This window comes from Lissotriton vulgaris, chromosome 1_2 (genome assembly GCF_964263255.1).
Source record: "Lissotriton vulgaris chromosome 1_2, aLisVul1.2, whole genome shotgun sequence".
Lineage (NCBI taxonomy): Eukaryota > Metazoa > Chordata > Amphibia > Caudata > Salamandridae > Lissotriton > Lissotriton vulgaris.
The window spans coordinates 197446828-197472565 of record NC_141686.1 but is presented as its reverse complement, the minus strand read 5'-3'; the positions used below and the strand labels follow the sequence as shown (position 1 = coordinate 197472565).

Below are 25738 nucleotides of genomic sequence, written 5' to 3'. Positions count from 1 at the left end.
CCAGTCGCAATTACTGAGAGAGTTCTTGAAAAAACAAGACCTTGGGTTCTTGAATGCCTATCAATCGACTCCTCTCCTCAAACAATCATGGCCAGCTTCCAGAATATTCTGAAGGTAATTAGAGAAGAGTTTACTGGCAAGCACAGGAACAAAAAGTCTACCTCCGAGAGATGGTTTAATGCAAACTGTCGCAAGGCCCTTTCGAACATAAAGGCAGCCCTTCGTAGACCCACGAGGGACATCTCGGAAATCTCCAGCTTAAGGAAACTCTATAATACAGCCAGAGAGGAACGCAGGAGAGAAATCAAGAAAAATCTCTGGGCACAGCTGCATGCCAGCTGCCAAAGTAAAGACAGTGCTCTCGTCTGGCAAATCATTAGATCCCCCTTTCTGGCCGACCCATCGATGGCACAGCACCTAGATGTTGCAGTCACAGCAGATGAATGGGTCTCTCACTTCTCTAAAATCTTCGTAAACCCCCAACTGGTTCCTCCAGGGGAAGAACAGAGTGAAGGCAACAAGTCGGGAAAGAATAGCTACCCGATCAACATCTATTTTAACCATGCAGAGGTTGCTAAAGCCCTTAAGGCGTCAAAACTCGGAAAAGCTCCCGGGCCTGATGGTGTTCCGCTGGACTTTTTTCTCCACAACTTCGAACTTTGGTCACCACTTCTCACCCAGGTCCTGGCTGCAGCTACATCAACTGGGTTGATTGAGTCATGGTCTACGTCTATTTTGCTCCCCATCTTTAAAAAAGGCGACCGTAATGACCCTGCCTGCTACAGGCCTATCTCCCTTCTGGACTCCATGGGTAAAGTTGCGGGTCGGGTGGCTCTGGATTGATTACAAGTCTGGGCCCAAGCAAATAACATCATGACCGACCTGCAATGTGGTTTCCAGAAGGGTCTTGGGACTGTGGAGCAGGCTTTGAATCTTGCCCTTTTGATCGGGAAGTATGCGGGTGCCAAAGGAGGTAACATCTTTCTCGTGTACGTCGATCTCAGTGCAGCGTTTGACTGCGTCCTGCACCCTAAACTCTGGGCTGTTCTTAGTGATCTTGGGGTGGACCCTGCCCATATAGTCTTCCTCCGAGAACTCTACTTCGACGCCACGGCATGTGTCAGATTTGGAGTCAATGGAGAGCTCTCTCCTTCATTTTCCATTGGAAAAGGGGTAAGACAGGGATGTGTACTGGCTCCCTTCTTGTTCAATCTTTACACCAATGGACTTGGTTGGCCATACTAGAAGGGAGCCAGGACTTACCCCAGATTAATCATCGCCCTATACCAACATTGCTATATGCAGATGACTCGGTCATTATCGCTAGAACACTTAATCAACTACAAAAACAACTTAATAAATACTGCTCCTTTATGGGCTCTCTTGGCCTTAAAATTAACATAAAAAAGACGTTCACTATGCATATCGGTCCCAAGGTCAAGAATCCAAAACCAATCTTTGTTGAAAAAACAAGGCTGGAAAAAACTTCTGCCTATCCATACTTAGGCATCTTGCTGGATGACTCCTTAAGCTGGCGACAGGCCACGGCCAGCAGAAAACTTCTTTTCCAGCGAGCAACAACGGCCTTGGTCTCTTTTTCTAGGAAACTTGGCAAACCTGCTCCCACCGAACTTCTTAAAATCTATTCCGTAAAATGCCATAGTGTGGCCACCTATTGCGCGGGTGTTTGTGGTTACGGCCCAATAGATCCAATCCAAACAATAGACAACGGGATTGTCAAATATTTGCTGGCTCTTCCACAAAGTGCCCTGAACTATGCCTCCCATAATGAGCTTGGTATGGACTACATTACTGATACCATACGTTCTCAACCAATTCTTTTATGGCAACACATGTGGACAAAACCAGAGTGTCACTTAACACATTCCCTGATTACGGACTGTATGACTTCTGCCTATCCATACTTAGGCATCTTGCTGGATGACTCCTTAAGCTGTGGAGAGGCCATGGCCAGCAGAAAACTTCTTTTCCAGCGAGCAACAACGGCCTTGGTCTCTTTTTCTAGGAAACTTGGCAAACCTGCTCCCACCGAACTTCTTAAAATCTATTACGCAAAATTCCATAGTGTGGCCACCTATTGCGCGGGTGTTTGGGGTTACGGCCCAATAGATCCAATCCAAACAATAGACAACGGGGTTGTCAAATATTTGCTGGCTCTTCCACAAAGTGCCCCGAACTATGCCTCCCATAATGAGCTTGGTATGGACTACATTACTGATACCATACGTTCTCAACCAATTCTTTTATGGCAACGCATATGGACAAAACCAGAGTGTCACTTAACACGTTCCCTGATTACGGACTGTATGGCTCTAACAAACTGGCGAAGGATACCCTGGTTAGTTTACGTGGGGAATTTCTTTAACGACCTTGGTCGTAGCTCCTACTTTGACGACCCACCAAGTGTGGAGGACATTTCGAGAAAGGAGTTAAAGAAGATATGTTTGGATCACCTGAGAGAACTTCGCAGCCTAACAGAGATTGCAAAGCCTTCTAACTCTCAAATTTTGAATTCAATCTGACAAAAGTATCCAACCTTATTTAACATATTATTTGTCCAATTACGAGAAATATCTCCTGACAAGATTCCGTTTTAATACTTTTTTCCGTTTAGTTTCCTTCCCGAAAGCACAAAACTGGTTGAGTGTCATTATGAACTGTCCATGTGACGGAGTATCCACCCAATCAACAATTCATATTATTTTCTTCTGTAAATACTATAAACTACCATGAAAATCCTGGATTCTCCCACTCCTTCGCTCAATCGGCCATAGGTCATGCTATCCTGCATTTCTTTCTCTACAACTTTTGGACTCAGCATATTTTGCAAAGTGCATAGCTACCTTTTTAAAAGCAAGTATTAAGATAGCCAAGCTCTTGACTGATAACATTTCTTTCTTGATGATTGCGTAATCATTTTTATTTTTATGCAAAATAATTGTATTTTTCTTTTAAGCTCCATAGTTCCAAATTTTGTTTTTTTATTATTACAGATCTTACTTTATTATTACAACCTGCATTTTTCTTTCAAACATTCTTTTCCTAGTAAATACTGTTTTTGTTCTTTTTAAAATTACTGTTTTAACTCTGTACTTTTTATGGTTGCAAACAGGTGGTAACCGAATAATGAAATGAAATGAAATGAAATGAAAGCGGGATTTCTAGAGCACATGGCTGCCCGGGGGCGTCCCAGCACTAGGATTGTACTAGCAACTGATGGGGGGAAGCAGAAACGGGAAGGGTAAGCGCAGATTATTGTGGTAAAAGGTGGGTTTTGAGTAGCTTGCGAAATTTGTTGTGATTCGTTTCCGCGCGTAGATGGGTTGGTAGGGCGTTCCACAATATTGCGGCTGCAACTGAGAAAAGGCGTCCTCCAGTACGGGCTTTCTTAATTTTGTGTACTGTGGCCAAGTTGACATGGGAGGAACGCAGAGACCTGTTGGGTTTGTATGGGAAGAGCCTGATTTTATGCAACGGGGGCCCTGGTCTTGTAGAGCTTTGTGCGTAATGCATAGGGCCTTAAATTTGACCCTTTCACGGATTGGCAGCCAGTGAAGTGCCTTCAATGCAGGTTTGGCTGATGTTCTCCGGGGGGTGCCTGTCAGGAGCCTAACAGCGGCATTTTGAGTTCTCTGCAGGATGTTCAAAGTTGTTTCAGGGGCTGCCAGGAAGAGGGCATTGCCATAATCTAGCCTGGAGGATATCAGCCCTTGTATTAGGAGTTTTTGAGAAGGTGCAGGGAGCAGAGGGAGAATTTTCCTGGCTGAGCGGAGTAGGCCTACGCAGGTACCTGCAGTTTTTTTGGCCTGGGTTTTAAGTGAAAGGTCCTGTTCAAGCCAGAAACCCAGACTTTTGAGCTCCATCTTAGGTTGAGGAAGGGTACCTAGGCAGGATGGCCACATTGCGCTGGGGAGGGGTGATGTTTGGGGTCCAAGTAGCATAAGCTCGGTTTTAGAGCCGTTCAGTTTCAGCCTAGAATCACACATCCACTGATAGATCCCTTCAAGGCAGTCATGAAGGTTTTTGATTTGGGCACTTTCTAGCGAAAATGAAACCACCATTTGGGTGTCATCAGCGTATGTGATGGTTTTTATCCCGAATGGGGTAACCACTTCCTCCAGGGGGGCCATGTAAGTATTAAATAGTGTGGGGCTCAATGAAGAGCCCTGAGGGACCCCACACTGGAGGGGGAAGAAGTCAGATTGCTCGTTACCTTCACAGACCTGAAAGGTTCTGTCTTTAAGAAAGGATGTGAGCCATCGAAGTGCCGTGTTTCTTATTCCTAAATTAGACAGTCGCTGTATCAGGATCTCGTGGTCAACCGTGTCAAATGCAGCGCTTAGATCCAGGAGGATCAGTAGCACCGATCCCCCTGAATCCAAGATGCATCTGGCTTCCTCCACCACTTGAAGAAGGGCGGTCTCGGTCCCCTGCCCAGGACGGAACCCAGTTTGAGAGGGGCGAAGAAGGTTGTTGGCTTCTAGGAAAGCCGATAGTTGCTGATTAACAACCTTCTCTGTGATCTTACTTAACCCTGGCAATAGGAAGATTGGGCGGAGGTTGGAGAGGTCAAGTGGGTCAAGACCTGTTTTTTTCTGTAGGGCTTTCACTACTGCGTGCTTCCAGCTATGGGGGACCACTCCTTGGCTGAGGGAGGCGTTAATGAGATTGGTGGCTAGGTGTGAGATAGTGGGTCCCACTTGTTTGAGAATATGAATAGGGGCTGGATCATTAGGAGAGCCACTTTTCATGCCTGAGAGAGTTTTAAGAAATTCTTCATTGGTCATCTGATCGAAACTGTCAAGGATAGGGCCGTTCGTTGGAAGTGCCGAGGTTTCTGTGGGGATTTTGTCAGATTTGGGGGGGAGGGTTTGAAGGATGGTTGTTATTTTGTTCTGAAAAAAAGTTGCTATTTGATTGCATCTAGCAACAGAGGGTACCTGGGTGGGGGGGGTTAGGAATTTTTAATAAGTTTTTAAAAAATTTGTAGGTCTCGCGGGACGAGTTAGAGGCAGATTTATTTTTTCCTCATAGAAGGAGGTCTGTGCTGACTTTCGGGCTAATTTATAGATATTCATTGATTTTTTATATTCTTCTTTGATAAGTGGGTCCCAGTTTTTTCTCCATTTGCGTTCTTGGACTTTGCAATTTTTTCGTAGAATCCTGAGTTCTTGGGAATACCAGGGGGATTTAAAAGAAGTGCATTTTTTCTTTAGATTTTTCTTGGGAGCGACTTGGTCTAAAGTTGAGGTGAGCCAGTTGTTAAATTTTTTGTCTGCTTTTTCTGGGTCGGGATCGCATATTTTTTTGCGATTCCTACATGAATACCGTTTTGCGAGTCTGGAATAGCGATTCCTTATGAATCGCTATTTTAGACTCACAAAACAGCCCAATGATGAATCAGGCTGTTGGAAACTGAAACTGATATATATGTGCTCAGTGCTCAGGTGATGACACAGTGAGTGCAAAATAAACAGTGCAATAGTGTGTTTGAAAGAACAAATAACAATGGAGCACGTAAGTAATTTCTATAGTAAGTAAACTGAGTCAACTATTAATGGTACATTCTCCCTAAGGTCCACAAAGATGCCAGACACACTCAGGAAGGACAGTTGTACCTGGCTGTGGGTCCGTTTTTGAACTCTTGGGAGAGTATATTGTTTGCTTTATTAAAGAGTTTATGTCATCCACTGGAGGTTATTTACATGGCAGTGGCAACGTGGTCAATTCGATTGATGAAGTGGATTTTGATCGTGAAACTGAGCTATTAGTGTGCTTTGATATCAATATTGATGTCCTCATTTATACGGAATTCTGAATGTGTATGGTCTCAGTCTCACTGCAATTATTCCATGCTGAACCTCTGTTGCACATTTATGCATTTGTAAGATGGTGCAGACACAATGAGGGAATGCACCTCCTGAGACAGCTTGGACACATGTAGCAATGGTGTGATCTGTATCACAAAAGGAGCCTTGCAAGCATTTGCGTCCTTTATTAAATACCAAAGTGCCATTTGACTTTAAGTCCCCTAGGGGAATTTAGGGGAGGAACCGGCATGTGCCCCTGCTTTCTGCACCCCGTGGCCCTTTAGTTGTACAGAATGGGCTGCACAGGCTTGCGTGTTGCCTTCTATAATGCTGTCCATAACAGAGCTCCGTATTACAGACAAAGGCACACAGGCAAAGAGGCAGTCTGGAGGCCCACGTCTGTGTGCTTCATTGAGGCGACCCACGGTCAGCAGTGACCTCTGCGAGTGTGCCCCTTGAAAAGGGGGGAAAGGTCTCCCAGCCTCTCACCCATGCATTTTCCAAGTGCAGACACATGTTCACAGCTGCACTTGGGACAGCACACTTGCTGTAATACAGTGCAATGTCACACTCTGCTCCAAATGCACAGCTGTAAGTGTGCACCACTGGAAAGAGGGAGAGTGTGCCACTCCATACGGTGGCGAAAGTGCACCTGTCCACACGAATTGGCTTCTAGCTAGTGAAATAATTTTTTGAAATATTTACTATGATTTAGTTTTTTTTCTGTTCCTGCAATGTCTATGAGATACACCTATTGTATTTACTTTTTTTTATATTAATTCCAGGTCTATGGCTCGGTTTTCTACATCAACCGTGGTAATCCTCTAAATATGGAGGTTCTGGTGGATTCCTGGCCTGACTTTAAAACTGTGATTTGCAAAAAACGGCCAGAGGTGAGTAAAAGGATAGAGCTTCCTATGATTAGGACCGCACAGTAAAACAATTATTAAATATGCATTATTGAGAGCTGGTCCCTGTCCCTGTTAGGTAGGTAATAAAATACACTACCATTAGACATCTTCTTGACAGACAATGTGACATGTTTGGAAGCCTTAGCTACTACATGGATGACAGAAAACATCATATAGGTACAACATTGTTGGCAGTCTCAATACGGTGTTCTAGGTCAATGGCTGTGAATGTCTCTTTCCTTCAGACTTTCCCTCAGAGTGATGGCTGTTGGTTACTGGGATGTTGTTGCAGATTCAGGGCACATCACTGCAAAAGGCCTGCTGCCTTTTATTTTATTTTGTATGCTTCTTAGTCTGCAGTCAGATGATGTCCTGGCTGCAGGTGTGCCAAGACCCATTACAGATGGTGAACCTGTCTGCAGGATAAGCAGGTATTGTGGTTCCGTGGTCCCGAATTGGGTTTGCGGACATACACAACAGCTTCAGCACTCAACCGACGAGCACCACGACCAAACCACCGCCCCCCACCACCACCCTCCGCGCCTGGACTCCGATCAGCACCGAAGACACCATCCGCACGATGAACTCCATCCACTCCGGATCTCCGACCGACCCCTGCCCTCACCACGTCTTCAACAAGGCCGACGCTATCATCGCACCCCACCTACGGGACATCATCAACACCTCCTTCGACACCGCTACCTTCCCGGAGAGCTGGAAGCACGCCGAACTCAGCGCTCTACTCAAGAAGCCATCGGCTGACCCCAACGACCTCAAGAACTACCGCCCCATCTCGCTGCTCCCGTTTCCTGCAAAAGTCATCGAGAAGACCGTCAACAAGCAGCTGGCCGCCTTCCTCGAGACGAACGGATCCCTCGACCCCTCGCAGTCCAGCTTCCGGGCCAACCACAGCACCGAGACCGCCCTGATCGCAGCCACCGATGACATCCGAGCGCTGCTCGACAACGGAGAAACAGCGGCCCTCATCCTCCTCGACCTCTCCGCGGCCTTCGACACTGTCTGCACTCGTACCCTAGTACAACGCCTCAGCAACGTCGGAGTGCAGGAGAAGGCACTGGAGTGGATCATCTCCTTCCTCGCCGGAAGAACACAGAGAGTCCGCCTCCCCCCGTTCAGATCTGAAGCCACCGAAGTCATCTGCGGCGTCCCTCAAGGCTCCTCGCTCAGCCCGACCCTCTTCAACATCTACATGAGCCCCCTCGCAGACATCGCACGCCAGCACAACCTCAACATCATCTCCTACGCCGACGACACCCAGCTGATCCTCTCCCTTACCAACGACCCCGCCACCGCAGAGCCAACCTTCACGAAGGGATGAAAGAGGTAGCCGATTGGATGAAGAACAGCCGCCTGAAACTGAACTCGGACAAGACGGAAGTCCTCATCCTGGGATCCTCACCCTCCGCCTGGGACGACTCCTGGTGGCCCCCCGCCCTAGGCAGCGCACCCAAACCAACAGACCACGCACGCAACCTGGGCTTCATCCTGGACTCCTCCCTCTCCATGACGAGACAAGTCAACGCTGTCTCCTTGTCATGCTTCAATATCCTGCGCATGCTACGTAAGATCTTCCGGTGGATCCCCACCGAGACCAGGAAGACAGTCACCCAGGCCCTCGTCACCAGCTGTCTGGACTACGGCAACACCCTCTACGCCAGAACCACCGCCAATCTCCAGAAGAGACTCCAGCGGATCCAGAACGCCTCAGCACGACTCATCCTGGACATCCCCCGTCGCAGCCACATCTCCGGACACCTGAGAGATCTGCATTGTCTCCCGGTCAACAAGAGGATCACCTTCCGTCTCCTCACCAACGCACACAAAGCCCTACACAACCAAGGACCAGGATACCTCAACAGCAACCTCAACTTCTACGCTCCCAAACGCCAGCTTTGTTCGACCAGCCACGCCCTCGCCGCTGTCCCCCGCATCCGCAGAGCCACCACAGGAGGACGATCCTTCTCCACCTCGCCGCCAAGACATGGAACTCCCTCCCCACCCACCTCCGCCTGACCCAGGACCACCTCGCCTTCAGGAAGCAACTCAAGACCTGGCTGTTCGAGCAGTAGAAGATTCCCCCCCCCCCCAGCACCTTGAGACCCTCTGGGTGTGTAGTGCGCTATATAAATACGATGATTGATTGATTGATTGATTGATTGATTGATTTGTAAAGATCGTCGGAACTGGACGATTTTGGTCTCTACAGACCGCAAATGGCGAGTGTAACGTGTCTGAGTGTTTTCGTATGAATCGATATAGGAGAACACTCTGCATTTGAGGATATAGTCTGAACCTCCGGGTTCCATCTTGTATGTGGCAGCCATCTTGTATGGTTGCCCTAACATAGGCCTGATGATTGTGGCCGAACGAGTCCTTGACACGTACGCCTTAGCTGACTTCTGGTTGACCTGGCCGAACTGACTCCTCGCCTGGGGCAAATCCCACTGAGCCAGAACCTTGTTCAGCAGCTGCATTGATAAAGATCAAAGAGCCGGACGTGGTCCGATTTTATGGCCCACCGTTCCCACTCCTCTATCTCCTTTCCATCTGTTTCTGCCTTTCCTTTACGACATGTTCATCGATCTGGGTTGAAGGTTTTATGATGGGTTTGTCAGGCCTGATCGAACAGGAAACTAAGCATGTGTGCGATCGTTTTGGTGGGCTGGACAACGGAAAGTGGGATTAACGTTGACTGTCGTCATTCGCTACTTTTTGAAATGCTACTTGTTCATTGGTCAGTTTATATGCACCGAATGTAAATTGTGATGTTGCCAGAGGCGTAATTTTCGGCATAAAAGACCGAGTTTTGTTCATTGATGTGGTGCAGTCTCTGTCGAACTACCCGTGTGTACTTCGTAGACCTCTGTCCCTGGTTGCAACCAATAAACGTTGGTCTTTGACGTCATCGAGAAGTATCCCGTGTCTCTGTTTGCCAAGACAGGGGAATCCGGGGTCTTTGGGTGTTGCCCTGACACCGCTGGGTTATTGTAATAGTATCGGTTCCGAAAAACCCAGTACCTCAGTATGTTGGTTGTGAAGGCTTCATAAATGATGCAGCTGGTTTTGAAGATGATGCTGGCCGGCAAGTGAAACTATTGAAGCTCCATCAGGATAGGCATAATGTGATCATATATCTTCAAGCCCTGGATGAGGCATGCTGTGGCGTGTAAGATGTCATTCATGGGTGGCAGTGTGGAGTTTAGAAGCTCATGTAGCAAGGCGTTACTACCATCCAGATGCAACAGTACAAGGGCTTGAAGAGCAGGTCTGAAGCAGAGGAGCCATCTCTGGATGAACTAGAAGGGGCAGTTCTTGGGAGATTCCTGTCACTCCCACCCAGCACTATGGTCCAGGGCATAAGGAGGAGTTCAACATCACCCCGTGAAACCTGTTAGCATCTACCCAGGCTTTAAGGTTCTGCAATAGACTCAGTGAGGATGACGGAGTGGTAAAGATATCCAGACTTTGTTGGGATGAGATTCCAGGCAGTGTAAGAAGGTAGCCAAGGGAAGTAAGGAATAGATTAAGTTGTATTAAGAAACTGCATTTAAATCATGGCACAATTACGGCATGGTCCCCTTTTCCATGTAAACAGGTATTGAAAGAGTCTGCAGCACAGGTGGCCGGGACTCTTGACCTAGCCTCTCTGAGTTAGAAATCTTCCATCAGTTTTTCTGTATCAACTCTAGGCCAGGATATTGTCTCTCCATACCTGACACAGTTACCTAATCCCTGCCTACAGAATGATATTTCAAGTGCAAGAAAGAGTACAAGGTAATTCAGTCCCGTTCTAGTTAGGCCAGGGTCCAGGATATCAGCCATCTCTGCCCCTGCTCGCTAATGTGATATGTTATTTACTGTATATATTGATGTTCTTTTTATCTTTCCAATCGCATTACGTTTTAAGACCTTAGTTTTTTAAATATCAAATTGTTCAAAGGATGAAGACTGTAGAAATGTGGTACTTAGACGTGACAGTAGGAATTGCTCGGTTTTTTGCACTCTCTCAAACAGAGTTTTAAAAATAAATTCTAGTGGGTGGATTGGGTTAGTCAGGCAGGCTTAAAATCTATTTTACACTGTAACCGTTTATGTGATTTAGAATGTTTTATGAACAATTGTCCAAATAAACTTATTTTTCTACCTACCTTTTTGAATTTTCACGGGCACACCCCTGACATAGGTGGAATAGGAGGAACATAATCTGTGATCGCTACAATTGGAGGCAAACCTATGATCTGGCCATGGTGAAGGACTGGGTTCTTTTGGACCCAGCGGTGCCAGGGCACAACACCTGAAACCTTCGTGGGTAACCTGCTCCGGCGTACAAGTTCACAGAGACACGGGACACTTCCTTCGGCGTCAAAGAGTCAAGGTTTATTTACTGCAGGGAACACAGAAGTCACAGGAAGTACATCGAGTGTAGTTCGGGGAGACTGCTTCAAATTGTATTTGTGGATCGCTCCTTTTATACAGTTTTTACCCATAGGATAACATGATACACAATAGTTTACAACCTGGTTCCCACAAGTCGCTCTCAGAGGGGTCGCTTTGGTCACTTTGAAACACACAAGGTCCGGAACATAAGTGCGGAAACATTTGGCGGTTCCCAACTGTAAAAACCCATCTTCCCACCATTAGCAAATTCCAATCAGCAGTAAAGTAGATCGAAATAGGAACGAAGACAGGTGCAGAGGAAGACGGAGACAGTAGGGAGATCGGAAAGGGTGTAAAAAGGGGAGGTATCGAGAAGCACGAGATACAGGCATCAAAGGGACGTGCCTAATGAGATGCACGGCTGAGACAATAAGTCCGTGCGGCAAGATGAGCCTCGAGCGGCGTCATCTGCCTTACAGCAGCAACCCCCTCGTCATAAAGACACTTTCAAAGAACATGTGTCTTCCGCAAATATCTTGGGAGTCCCAGGGTCGCGAAGCGGACAGTGTCCGTTCGCTGGCTACTTGAGGGCAAGAGACAAAAATGGATGCCGTATCTAAGATGGAACCCGTGGGTACAGATGAAAAACCCACGTAACAAATGAACGGTTTAAGTTAGCACAGCGAAACTGCGCACACTTACTAAACTCGTCATTTGCGGTTCATAGATACCAGACTCGACCATATTCGTGCGAGTCGAAAACACCACTTACAATTGTCACGGAACCTCAGACGCTCCTTTTGCCCTCATGTAGGCAAGCACTAGTCGGAATCATATTCGATATTCATCAGACCATCAAGATGTCGTTGTAGCATAGCTCTGTCCGATCGAGTCCCCTTGGTAACAGATGGTTGTCTCATACACGTTGTAGCACAGAGGCCACATAAGGCAGGACCACACTGCACACAAAGGCAACACGTGAACAGGAACACTACCACAACCCCGATGATCGTCAGAATCTTCCAACCCCAAGTCGACACCAGGCCCCAAAACCAACCAAGTAGCGTCCAATCCCCTACATCCACGTGCATGGATTCGGAGATCTTATGCAACTTCGAGATGGCTTGATAGACAGTAGGAGCATTATCTGGAATGAAAATGCAACAGCTCGAATGGATCACTTTACATACCCCACCGCGATCTGCTAAGACAACATCTAAAACCATACGGTTTTGTAATGTCATAAGTCTCTCCGCCTGAAGTTCTGTGGTGATATTACCAAGGGCACTGGCAGTAATATTAGCTGTCGATTCTACCACTCGAGTCAAATGTCTCAGGTTCCTACTATTAACCATAGGTCCCCAAAACGGGAGGAAACCCTTGAAAAAGTCTCCTGCCTCTTGACCGGCAGTATCCTCTTCGCCAATTACGCCTCGTACAACTCTAGTCTTATGATAATCGGCATCTACAGTAAACGTCGGAGGCAACAGATTTGCAACGAAACATGATCCCATGAAGTCTGCGGGCAACCATGTGTATGCACGATCATGACAGATAAAGTATGTACCCTTGGCAGCCAGAAACACAGGGGACGGGGACATTGGCAGAACGTAACTTTCAGTGCAAGCACTTGCTCCAAGTGAGGCTTGCGAGCCACGACCCACAAGACAAAGATTACCAGTGTGGGGTACGACCCATATTGGAGACGAGCTTTTAAGCTGCTTTTCATTAGTGAACATACTATATTCCCCTCTACTTAGGACCCTATAGGCTTGTACTTCTTCTTTAGGGATAAGAAAAGGATCATGGATCTCATCTTCCATATCCTCTATAGCCATCGATAGCAGCCTCTGATACGAGGTAGGACCAAAGTTGGGGGAACGTTGTTCTTGCGTGGGGTGGGAACCCAGTGCGCTTCGAAACATTGTTTGGAATGCTCGAGCTGACCCTTGGGAACTATACGGTAACACCAGATATGGAATTCCCTTACCCGTAGTATGTGGCATCAACCCACACACCCAACAATTAGTAGTGTTAACCACTAACTGATGCTGATGGAGGAGCTGGATAAAGGAATTATTGCGGAATTCTACACGTCTAGCCTGTTCGTGTTCTGGTAACATATGAAAGGAATGAGGAGAAGCAGTAGAAGTAAGGTTAGGGTAAGGAGTAGGAGTAGGAGTAGCAAGGAAAAAGTAAGACATAATGTAATACACCCCACCCGCCAAAAATGCAGAAGCGGTCAAAAACAAAACAAACAATTGGGATACAAAACATTTCGTACGACTAAGTTTCTGCAGCTTGACTCTATACGCCTGAGCTCCTTCCAAATCATTCAGCTTCGAAAATGCCATTTCCCTACGACCGTCCGCAACGTTTCTTGACGCACTTCGTTCTGTGCAGCAATAGTCAATCCCCAGGAGTTCCTAGGAACCGACGGTCTTTAACCTAGCGTCAAGACCTACTGTCCAGAAGGAAGTACGCGCGCGGCCCTACGGCCCTCGATACACAATATATATTTATTTAGCACAATATTTCTCAGCTGTGGAAGGAAAAAGATACAAGGAAGAAGCTTGATATATATATATATACAAAACAATTTTCAATGATACGAATGTTCAAAATTTGATCATGGGAAACGAGGATATTGCAGTTATCAATCTCAGCAAAGCAAGCAGATTTTATTTGTCCTTAGTGTGAGATCGCAAAGAATATCGATGTTTCCCTGGACGTGTCTGCTCGTCGAACAAAGGATCTGTTGAAGAGACAGCGTCCTGCTGATCAGTTCGTTGATCTGGTCTTGAGTCTTTTGCTGACAAACGTTCAACAGTGGCTTTCTGCTGCGCTGAGGGTTCTCCAACAAGCTGTGCGTCGCTAAAAGGTACAAACGCCGGCAATGTTTCTGTTTCTGTTGACGCGATGCCTTTCCTTATCCACGGGTCTGCCGGCAAAGGAATAGGGACTCGCTTACAATGGGTAGCATGTACCCAATTTTTCCGCCCCTCAAGACGAACGGCAGTCCTCGTGGCCAGGAGCACCTGGTAAGGTCCGGTGAATCGGGGGTCCAGATTGTTTTTTCGTGAGAAGTTACGAGTAACCACCCAGTTCCCGGGCTGGAGCTGGTGGCCTGGACCCTCCGTCTGCGTCGGCAAGGCGTCGTAAACCTGTTGATGAATTAACCTCAGTTTAGCAGTCAAGTCATGTAAGTAATCAATCAACATCGGAAACTCAAGATCAGAGAATATTCCTGGCCTAGGAACCCCCCACACATTCGCAGGACGGCCGAACACTATTTCATAGGGACTAAGCCCTATTCGGGAGTGTACAGTCGCCCTAGTTGACAGTAATGCTAGAGGCAAAGCATCAGGCCACGAAAGTCCCGTCGTAGCTTGAATCTTCGCTAATTTTAGTTTAAGGGTGCCATTGTACCCTTCAACCAATCCAGCTGACTGGGGATGATTGGCGCTATGGAATTTCTGATTGATTCCAAGGCCCTTACACACACTCTTCATCACACTTCCAACAAACTCACTTCCGTTATCTGACCACACGACTCTAGGCATTCCATACCGAGGAAAGTATTCCTTCAGTAGGATTTTCGCAGTAGACAAAGCAGTATTGTCTTTGAGGTGATAGGCCTCAATCCATCGGGAGAATGCGCAAACCACAACCAAAACGTATTTCAGGTTATTGCATCGCTCCATATGGACGAAGTCCAATTGGATCACCTCAAAGGGATACGAAGGAGGAGCAAAACTGCCAGGAGGAGTTGGGGTTCCTTTGCCAGGATTGTACATTATACACACCATACAATTCTTCACCAAACGTTCAGCACACTTAGTAATTCCATCATTCTTCCACACATCAGCCAGCAACTTGCAAATACCTTTCGCGCTAATATGTGCTAACCCATGTGCCATTTGCACAACGGCCAGTACACACGCATCAGGCAACATCCATCTTTTCTGATCCGACAAATCAATCCAGCAACCATTCACATCCAACCTTCCCGTACTTTCTTTCCACTTCATCTTTTCAGTGTCGGTGGCCTCATTCTGAATTGCTTTCACACTCTCTATGGTATTTTCACACATACTTGATTCTGTAGGCCACCTAACCGAACTTGTCACATACATTCGAGTGCTAAGGTTCCGAGCAGTCTCCTTAGCAATCTCATCTGCAAACGCATTACCACGACCAACATCATCCGTCACTTTACGATGCGCACTACACTTAACAATTGCAACTTGAGCAGGCAAAGTCAATGCATCCAAAAGATCGTTCACAAGCTGGCCATGCTGTATTTTCGTGCCATGCGACGTCAAGAAACCACGCTCTCGCCACAACCGTCCAAAACTATGCGCTACACCGAAAGCATACTGACTATCGGTGTACACATTCACACGTTTACCTTTTGCTAATACACATGCTCTAGTGAGAGCAATCAGCTCTGCAGCTTGGGCAGAATTCTGATTCAATCTCGCAGTCTCAACAACAGTATTCAATGTCACCACAGCATAAGCAGTAGTCACATCACCATTCGACAACTTAAAACATGACCCATCCACATACAGGGTGCCATCCGGGTCTTCCAATGGGGTGTTTTTAAGGTCCACACGACCTTTTGTTTCCTCTTCTGTCCGCAAGTAACAGTCATGTTCTGCTACTTCATCTGACTCCGCACTAACTGGTAACAAAGTTGCCGGATTTAGGACATTACAACGTTTTATCTGAATGTGGCTTGCCAAAAGCGTCAATTCGTACCCAGACAACCTCGCACTCGTCAAGTGCTGAGTTTTCGTACGATTCAAAAGAGTATCGACTGCATGCGGAACCATCACCGTAAGCATATTATCCATGACCAATCCTGCTGATTGTCGGATGGAGACCGCAGCTGCCGCAGTTGCTCTCAAACAACTTGGCAATGCTCTAGCTACTGGGTCTAAGGTCGAGGAAAAATATGCACATGGACGTTGTTTACCACCAAAAGGTTGCGTTAAAACGCTTAAAGCACAACCTTCCCTCTCGTGAACATATAACGTGAACGGTTTACTGTAATCAGGGGTACCTAACACAGGAGCCGAACACAATGAATCACGTAATTCAGAAAAACTTTTCTGACATTCTTCCGTCCATGGTAAAGGAGTCGAAACATCCTTGCACGTAAGAGCCACCAATGGTTTCGCTAGCAATGAAAAATTAGGAATCCACTGCCTGCAGTACGACGTGATACCTAAAAGGGCACGCACATCTCTTTGGGTTTGTGGCACAGCCATGCGTGCAATCGCTGCAATTCTCTCTGGGGTCAATCTCCTTCCCTCCTTTGACAATAAGTGACCTAGGTAGGTTACTTCTTGACAACAATATTGGAGTTTAGAAGGTGACACCTTGTGATTCAACTCACAGAGATGTTGCAGCAACGACACTGTAGCGATTTTGCAGATGTCCTGAGTATCAGCAGCCACCAATAAGTCGTCGACGTATTGGATTAAAGCCGCACCAACCGGCAACCTAAACGCATCTAGTTGACCCTTCAAAGCTTGACTGTAAATCGATGGACTTTCACAGTAGCCCTGAGGAGCGCGTTTGAACCGGAAGCTACGTCCACCAAGAGAGAAACCGAAAAGGTCCCTACTCTCTTCGGCAATCGGGATGCTGAAAAATGCATTTTTCAAATCAATCACCGAAAACCATGAAGCAGTAGCTGGAATCAGAGTCAGCAGCGCCGTGATGTCAGGCACAACAGGGAATTGAGGAACCACAATTTTATTTACCTCCCGTAAATCGATAACAAAACGATAAACAGGCGGTTTGGTAGGATCAGTACGTTTAAGAATGGGCAGTACAGGACTATTGCACACGTTTCCCCGAGTTTCTTCAATGACATCTTTCTCGATCAAATCATAGATGATCGCTAACAAAGCTCGTTCACCATCAAGGGAGATACGGTATTGGGGAATACGTGGCAATCGCACATTAGATTTCAACTGAACAACATAAGGGGAGATATCAAGTAGGCCCACATCATTTGGACCCGTCGCCCACAAAGACGCAGGAAGAGAATCCAATTCCGGTGGAAGCTTATCGAGAGACAAGTACATGGGAGAGACTACTCTCTCTCCTAACGTAAGCTTTACACCCGCAGGAGAACAATACAAAGTTGCATACAAGCGCTTAAGCAAATCCAGACCCAAAAGATTTTCGCCACAACCAGTAGACAAAATCAATGGAGCTTCGAGCTCACGAGGCCCAATTTTAAGGGGCAAAGGGCGCGAAACTGGATTGCTAACGGGGGCGCCAGAGAATCCAACGGAAACATTTGTTAAGCCAGACAAAGGTGCGCCAGGGAGTTTCGAATGCATGATAGAACTTTTCGCTGCACCAGTGTCCAACAGAAAAGGCTCAACGACGCCCGATGTAGCAACTGCGACGTAAGGCCCTCTCTGATCAACCGGAACTGATACCACTCCCTCTCCTTGTCTTTGGCTGTCCTAGTAATTACTATCGTCAGTTCCCTGATCGACGTAATAATCGTCTACATTGTACTGCGCAGATCGTCCTTGCGATGATCCACGTTGATCGAAACAGTTATTAGAATTTGATGAATGGTCAGAGCGATCATTCTGAGCACCACGACCTCTACCACGTGATGCGTGCTGTGCACAACCACGGCCTCCTCTAGACGAATTACCACCACTACGGTCATTTAAAGCAGGACAATTGAATTTAATGTGTCCCTCCTGTCTACAATAAGCACATTGGTTGTACCCTAATGAAGATCTTTGGAAAGAAGAATCATTACGCGGCTGCGATCGATTCGATTGCGACTGCAATCTATTCTGCTGAGGCGCATTCTGATTAGAACGCGGCGGATATGCTTGTTGTAACAACACTTTAGTTTTTAGCTCTTTCGTTTTTTTATCGGCACGGTCATTTTCCTCTTTTTCTCTATTTTCGTAATATTGTGCCGTAGCCAATATCTGAGCTGAGGTAGAAACGGCCCACGCACTTTCTGAATTCCTTAATTTATTGCTCAAGTCGGGCAATAAGTTTGACACAAACTTATCCACAAACAACCTCTGTCCACCCTCAGTACCCATATCCTGTCCACTATGATCAACGAATGCTTCCTCGAACCTCGTAAAGAAGTCCGAGACACTCTCATCTTTCTTTTGCTTACAGGCTGACAACTTATCCCAATTTACCTTCATAGCTGGCATAAGCGTTTTCATTAATGTAATGATTCGCTGAGGAAGTTCAGCAATCAACTGATCGGGTTTATTAGCAGCCACTTGTCCAGCGTCTGCCGCTGTAATGGCATTCCAATCACCACCTAATTCATTTGCGTGATCTTGGTGACGAATCTTCGCCCATACCGGTTGTGGTACGATATTACCGAACAACATGTCGATATCGGCAAGATTCATTATCGTAGCGTCTACGAGCTGCGATAATTCCTTGTAATACCCAGCAGGATTTTTGCGAGGATCGGGCAAAGTTTGTTTCACCTGAAGCACTTCCGATCGTTTCCATGGGAGGTGTATCCACACTCTCTGGAAATGTGCCGGAACTGGCTGGGCACCAGTATTATCAAGTGGTATCCAAACTGGCGGAACTTCACGCATAGGATATTGGCCAGACTCGGTTTGTTTTTCAATGTCCTCAACGAACAATGCATGAGGAATAGGAGCGGGACGAAGAGATAGTAAGTGCTCAACAGCACGTCGAACATTAGTGTCGACTATCAGTCCAGTTGCGAACTGAAGCCGAAGTTGCGACAGGGCGGACAGCACCTCGTCAGGCGCATTAACCACTATCTGATCATGTAAGAACTTGCACATTTCATCAAACACATATCTCTGAGTTGGTATGTTGAATTGATCAAACGTTTCGAGGACAACACGAGGTGGATTTCTAACAGGGTTTATCATCCAACCCATCGCCATATTGTATAGCGCAACACGTTCTCTATTACCAGGAAGCTGGCTACGTCTCTGAGGACCATCAGAACCAGCAGACCCAAAAACAGGCCCGAGCGACTGGAAGAAGTTTGTCGCAATGGGAGAATTACGATTACGAGTAGAGGGAGAAGAATAAGACACAGGACTAACAAGAGAAGGAGTAGAGATATTAGCAGCAACAGGGGTTAACAACACAGGAGCAGTAGCGGGAACAGGAGTATGTGGAAGCGGAGGAGCAGTAGGAATAGAAATAGGCAAAGGAGCAGGAACAGGCAGAAGAGCGGGTGCAGGTTGAGGAACTGGTGGAGGAATAACAGGTGGAAGAACAGGTACGGCAGGGACCACAGGAGCTGCGGTACCCTGTACGTACGGAGGTGGCGACTTCATAAGATAGGACATTAAAGAATCCTCAACTGCCTCTTCCTTCTTATCCGACTCCGTAGGCAAAACAGGATAGCATTTGTCTATGGACATACGCTGTAATCTCTCAAACACTTCCTTATCCTTATCCTCCTTATCACGCTGAAACTGCTCAGCTTTCTTCACTATAGTAGCAACAGTATCTCGCTGACTACGTTTATTTTGTCTGATCTCTTTCTGTCGGGCTTCTTTGCGCCAGAACCGAAAGGCATCAAACATGGCCGGCCTAGATTTGCGTTCGAACAACTTTATTTCCAAATTATCTAAGATCGACGCTTCGAAGCTACCGTGAGGTGGCCAACGAAGATCGCCGTCTTTCTTTGTATATTTTATCCAATAATCGTTAAAAGCAATCGGGCCTAGCCCATGTTTGCTATATAAATCATAAGTAGGAGTTCCAACCGGAGGTATCGGACATGAGTCCTCCAGCAGGGAATCCGCACCACAAGGTCTAAAGCAACTGAACAAAGTACTACGACCAGGCATCTTGCACACTAGCCGAGTTTCACAAACTTCAAGGGTTACGGGATTTCGGGATTTACCAAGTCCCAGCAAAGAACTAAACCCTCGGTCTTTGGCGGCTGCAGTCGTCAAACAAATACAACAACAACAAAGTACGCTAGCAAAGTGTCACCAAAAAAAAAACACTCACACAGCGTGTACAACAAAGACACCCGCTAAAGTGTCTACAACAAAAACACTCGCTAAAGTGTTTACAACAAAGACACTCGCTAAAGTGTCTACAACCAAGAACTCTGGGAGCGACCCACAAATACTTAACTCAAAGATCAATGGCGTCCTCAGGAAGGCCCGTCAATCGTCTCGCTATACCAAGGTCTACGCCAGGCGCCAAAACAGGTCTACAGTCAGGGCAGCAGTCCGTCGCAGCCGTTAGGAGGCGGGAATCTTCGCGGGAAAAGTCTTCGGGCCACTTATTTCGACAACAGGATCGATGAAGCGGGGTGCACCTTCCCTCGGAGATTTCACACGAAGTTCCTCACGATCGTCGGGCTTGGACCGGTACCACTGATGCAGCCCCACGTTGGGCGCCAACTGAAGGACTGGGTTCTTTTGGACCCAGCGGTGCCAGGGCACAACACCTGAAACCTTCGTGGGTAACCTGCTCCGGCGTACAAGTTCACAGAGACACGGGACACTTCCTTCGGCGTCAAAGAGTCAAGGTTTATTTACTGCAGGGAACACAGAAGTCACAGGAAGTACATCGAGTGTAGTTCGGGGAGACTGCTTCAAATTGTATTTGTGGATCGCTCCTTTTATACAGTTTTTACCCATAGGATAACATGATACACAATAGTTTACAACCTGGTTCCCACAAGTCGCTCTCAGAGGGGTCGCTTTGGTCACTTTGAAACACACAAGGTCCGGAACATAAGTGCGGAAACATTTGGCGGTTCCCAACTGTAAAAACCCATCTTCCCACCATTAGCAAATTCCAATCAGCAGTAAAGTAGATCGAAATAGGAACGAAGACAGGTGCAGAGGAAGACGGAGACAGTAGGGAGATCGGAAAGGGTGTAAAAAGGGGAGGTATCGAGAAGCACGAGATACAGGCATCAAAGGGACGTGCCTAATGAGATGCACGGCTGAGACAATAAGTCCGTGCGGCAAGATGAGCCTCGAGCGGCGTCATCTGCCTTACAGCAGCAACCCCCTCGTCATAAAGACACTTTCAAAGAACATGTGTCTTCCGCAAATATCTTGGGAGTCCCAGGGTCGCGAAGCGGACAGTGTCCGTTCGCTGGCTACTTGAGGGCAAGAGACAAAAATGGATGCCGTATCTAAGATGGAACCCGTGGGTACAGATGAAAAACCCACGTAACAAATGAACGGTTTAAGTTAGCACAGCGAAACTGCGCACACTTACTAAACTCGTCATTTGCGGTTCATAGATACCAGACTCGACCATATTCGTGCGAGTCGAAAACACCACTTACAATTGTCACGGAACCTCAATGGGCTTAAATGTGTTTGTGGAACCAGACCTATATGTATATTGTGGCAGTTTAGGTATGCCAGAACTTTCCTGTCTTTGCAAGTGTTGTTTAATCCACAAATGTTCTATATCAGTAAGTTAATATGAACTGAACAAGGCTGCTTTTTCTGTGATACAGTTGAGGGACTGCTTAACCTGCAGCCTTGTGCATTCATGGGGTATCTAGTAGTGGGTCAAGTCCCTTTTCTCACTGGACAGAGCACTGTCTCAGCAATATTTCATCACAGTTGGCTGTGACAGCGATCTTGGCCATGAATTAGCAATTAGGAACTGGTACGTGTATCCTATGCTGCATCTAATTTATGGGATGTACGGTGAGGTGGGCAAGGCTGCCGGGTTTTTATGAATCTACCCAGCCAAGTGTACAGCATCCTCCCAGAGTAGCCACCACCTGGGCTGCCGACCAAGGATCAGATGTTGAGTTTAGTATCCCACCTTCCTAGTCTGCAGTGCACTTTCTTTGGTCCAAGCATTACCATGCCTTTGCTCTACCATTTATGAGGGCCAAGCACTCACTGGCCATTTTCAGAGTGCAATGTTTCGCCAGGCCCGGGCACGATGCACAGCCACCTCTGGAGTGACCTCTCCTTCACCAGCACCTCCTATGCCAGCCATAAGTCATCAGCATAGAAATTGCCCAGGAACCAGCTTCCGGGATCTCTTCCACATGTGCAGTGCAGTGCAAGATCCTCTCTATATTCCCCAATAGACTGCCCTCCAGTCAGTGCAGTTCAGCTCAGCTAAAGCCTGCAGCTCCACTCATGCCACGAGTATGCCTCTCCACCAGCAGCAGGTTTTATTGCATAATAGAGCAGGGTTGGCAGCTCCCTTGCGGCATTTGTATGTCCATAGCTGTTGTGCTGGCCAGGCATTGTCACTGATGATAATTTTCAGTGTGCCATCCTGAGGTTTTGGGTGGATCTTCAGCTAAATCACAGGAGCTTGAAACTATACATCATCTTGGGCTGCATTCCTCAAGCAGCCCCTCAACTATCCACTCTTAAATGCCCCTAGATTTTAACATGCTTTTTACAATAAATCTGACAAACCTACTGCCTTTATTGTGATTTACCAAAAAAGCAAGATCAGGCTTATAGCATTCATCATTGGCAGTGAACCATACGCAACACATTTCTCTTATATTGAACACAAGCTTTTCCATAAAGCAAAAAGTGCCAGTGAAAGGACACAAGTTCTGCCCAGTCAAATGTTGTAATCATGAAAAGCAACATGTTTCATGTGTAAAATGGCCTATTTGTAACCATCCCATCTAACTGCTGCAAGTGCAAGAAGGGATCATGCATCCACATGTCTTTTCAATGCAGTGCATCATAATTCACAATTGTCAGCGGCCAAGAAAACATTTATGGTCCTCTATGTCATACTCATTTCTAAATTTCTGCATCAAAGGGTCGGTTTCTAGCATATGTTTCTTCCACTTTTCCAAATCTCTATTTTGTTGTTGTTGTAATTTTAACTAGAAGATGGTAAGCTTAAAGACCACCCTTTCTTGAAAGGCAACTGCTTGTGGTTGATGCACAAAGTGTTGGTAGCTCCATCGCCGTTGGTGTTGGAGACTCAAAATTTGAAAGCTGAGGTTCTCAGGAGCACAGCAGTTGTCAATCACTAAGTGCCACATGTGGTTTCCCAATGTTTGTTTAGGAAATGATGGATGATACTAACATCTACATAAACACCTACAATGTCTTCACTAAAGATCCAGAGAACTTTAGGGCAATGTTGTGGACCACCGATGTCATCAACTGGAATCAATGCCTGCTGATACAAGGTAAGTGGAGTTGAACTTGTGAAACTAGATTTATGGACTGCACTGACTATTTTGAACACAAATATGTCTAAATTAGCTCCTTTAAAAACTAATGCCTAATATTCTTTGGTACTCCGTGTATGTACAATGGATACAAATAAATGGAAATATTACAAAATGAAAAGAAAGTATGTTCACAAATATGTGTCCTGTGCACCGTGTTCTATTTCCTGTGCTTCCGATATATATGGATTTTGAAATATGCATCCTGAAGCTCCAAGATGATCAGGTAATTCTGGAGATATATGAAGGCGCCTTGCAGTGTTACTATTTGACATTTTTTTTGCAGAACTTCTTCCGTTCAGTCAGTCCTGTCTTCTTCTTTACAAGAAAGAATGAAGAATAAGGATTTCACCACGATTTGGGGATCATATTCACTACTCGTTTGAGAAGAAGTAGGAGAATGTCCTAAGTGAAGATGACGTGCCGTTTTTGGGTGGACAGGCAGGGGTTTTCTGTAGAAGCTCCAGTGTAGGACCTGAATGTACAAAATGCCTCAACCCATTTAGGGACTAAAAAGGGAAAGTCTCTCCCTTATCCTTGGAGATGAGATTCTGGACTGGTGTAGCTGTGAGGAGTGAAGCTTGTTTTGGTTGTCCTCAAAGGATGCATGCGAGGAGCTCCTTTTTTCATCCAGAAGATCTACCATATTCTTGTCTTTGGTTTCCATTGAGTGCATAGACCTGGGCTACCTGGGTTGCTTAGAGGATACTATGGCTTGCCTAGACCTCATACGGATTGAAGCTTCTCCAGTAAGCCTGGAATCTTTATGAGATACAAAACACTGTTAAGCCAGGACAACCATACTGCAAGACACCCAGTGATTCTGCCATATCTGAATAGGTTTTAATATTCTACAAGCCATTATCAGCATGCATTCCAAGTAGTACATCTATTATTCTGTTTGGACTTCTGAACAGAAAGCTTTAGCCCTTAATCTCCAGTCACTTAATATGGCTTCTCTAGCCAAAAGACTGTTTTTGAAAAATCCATTACAATGCCAATTTTGCGTCTGATGTTGTTGCACTCTATTTGATGACGGCTTAAGCGGCCTCACTCTCTGAGACGTACTCTCTCCTCGGCAGCTCCGCGGTAAGTGCTGCTGCCTGTGCTGTGCTCTGTACTGTAGTAGTAGTAGTAAAGGGTTATTTGTTGATTAATTAAAATCATTACAAACAAAAAACAAAAAGCAATACATATCCATAACAAAATCAGATTAAACAAATACACATACAAAAACAATATAATTTTTAAGACCACGGAAAGATCCACCTATCATAAAATGTTCAATGGCGATTTTAGCAATTTGGCTATAACCTTTAGCAACAGAAGAAAAAGTGCATTGTGCTTGCAGCATCAAAACTAAAGTGCCTTATGCTAGCAGCAAATATTAACGATTTTAACATTTTGCCCATTACAATTAGCAGCAAAAGGACAAAGTGCATTGTGCTTTCAGTACCAAAGGTGAAGTGCTAACAGCGAAAATTACAAATAGACTCCTTAAATAGGAAAATTATTAGCGATTTCAACATTTTCCCAATAACAATTAGCAGCAAAAGATAAAGTGCATTGTGCTTTCAATACCAAAGGTAAAGTGCTTACAGCAAAAATTACAGATAGACTCCATAAATTAGGAATACTACATGAAGTGCTACGCAACAACAGTATTTAAAATGCAGTGAATTTATTGCAGGGGGTAAACTTAAACATGATTAAAGTGACTTGTGCTATACATAAAACACAATCCACAATTGTAGGATAATATTCAATACAAATAAATATAAAACACCTTAAAATAGCCCCCATACTCCCTAAAAACATTTAAAATCATTATATCCTTACCATTTTTTCTAAGTGATTTTCACAACTGATATTCATTTATTTAAAATGTATACTTTACAGAATTTCCTTTCAACAATAAAGATAAACTTAACAAATTGATGGATAATTTGAATGTTAACCCCTCTTAGACAAACAATAATTGCATTCCTACATGTTCTAACTCCCAATTCATTAAAATGGGCTTTAAGACAGTCTTCCGCTCTTCTAACAAGAATGGGAAAAGGGTTACAATGTGCTGTAAGGTTTCATCAGACAGCCCACAAAGCCTACAAATACTCGATGGCCATTTGTTCTCCCATTTTGGAATTCCGTCTTTAGTTGGATATCTCCCAAATCTTAATAACATAAATGTATTCTTAATCAAAGGTTTTAAATGAAATAACAAATAAGGTTGGGGTGATAATTTGTCAAAAGAGTTAGCTATTGACCATGAGTGTTTTTTTTTTCAGTAGTTCCTCTTTATCCGTTATAGTGGACATTAATGCAGCCTTTTGGTTTATTACTTTCTTATAAACCATTTTACTCATCACTTC

The 25738-nt window shown here is 45.7% G+C and overlaps 1 protein-coding gene across 1 annotated transcript in view; it reads left to right on the top strand.

The window, feature by feature from the left end:
• LOC147734912 (glycine N-acyltransferase-like) overlaps positions 1-25738 on the top strand; it is a 148937-nt gene that overhangs the window by 55182 nt on the left and 68017 nt on the right. Inside the window, exons 3-4 of the mRNA XM_086953679.1 lie at positions 6617-6724; positions 23198-23324. Coding sequence (XP_086809805.1) covers positions 6617-6724; positions 23198-23324 — 235 coding nt within the window. The remainder of the gene's footprint in view (positions 1-6616; positions 6725-23197; positions 23325-25738) is intronic.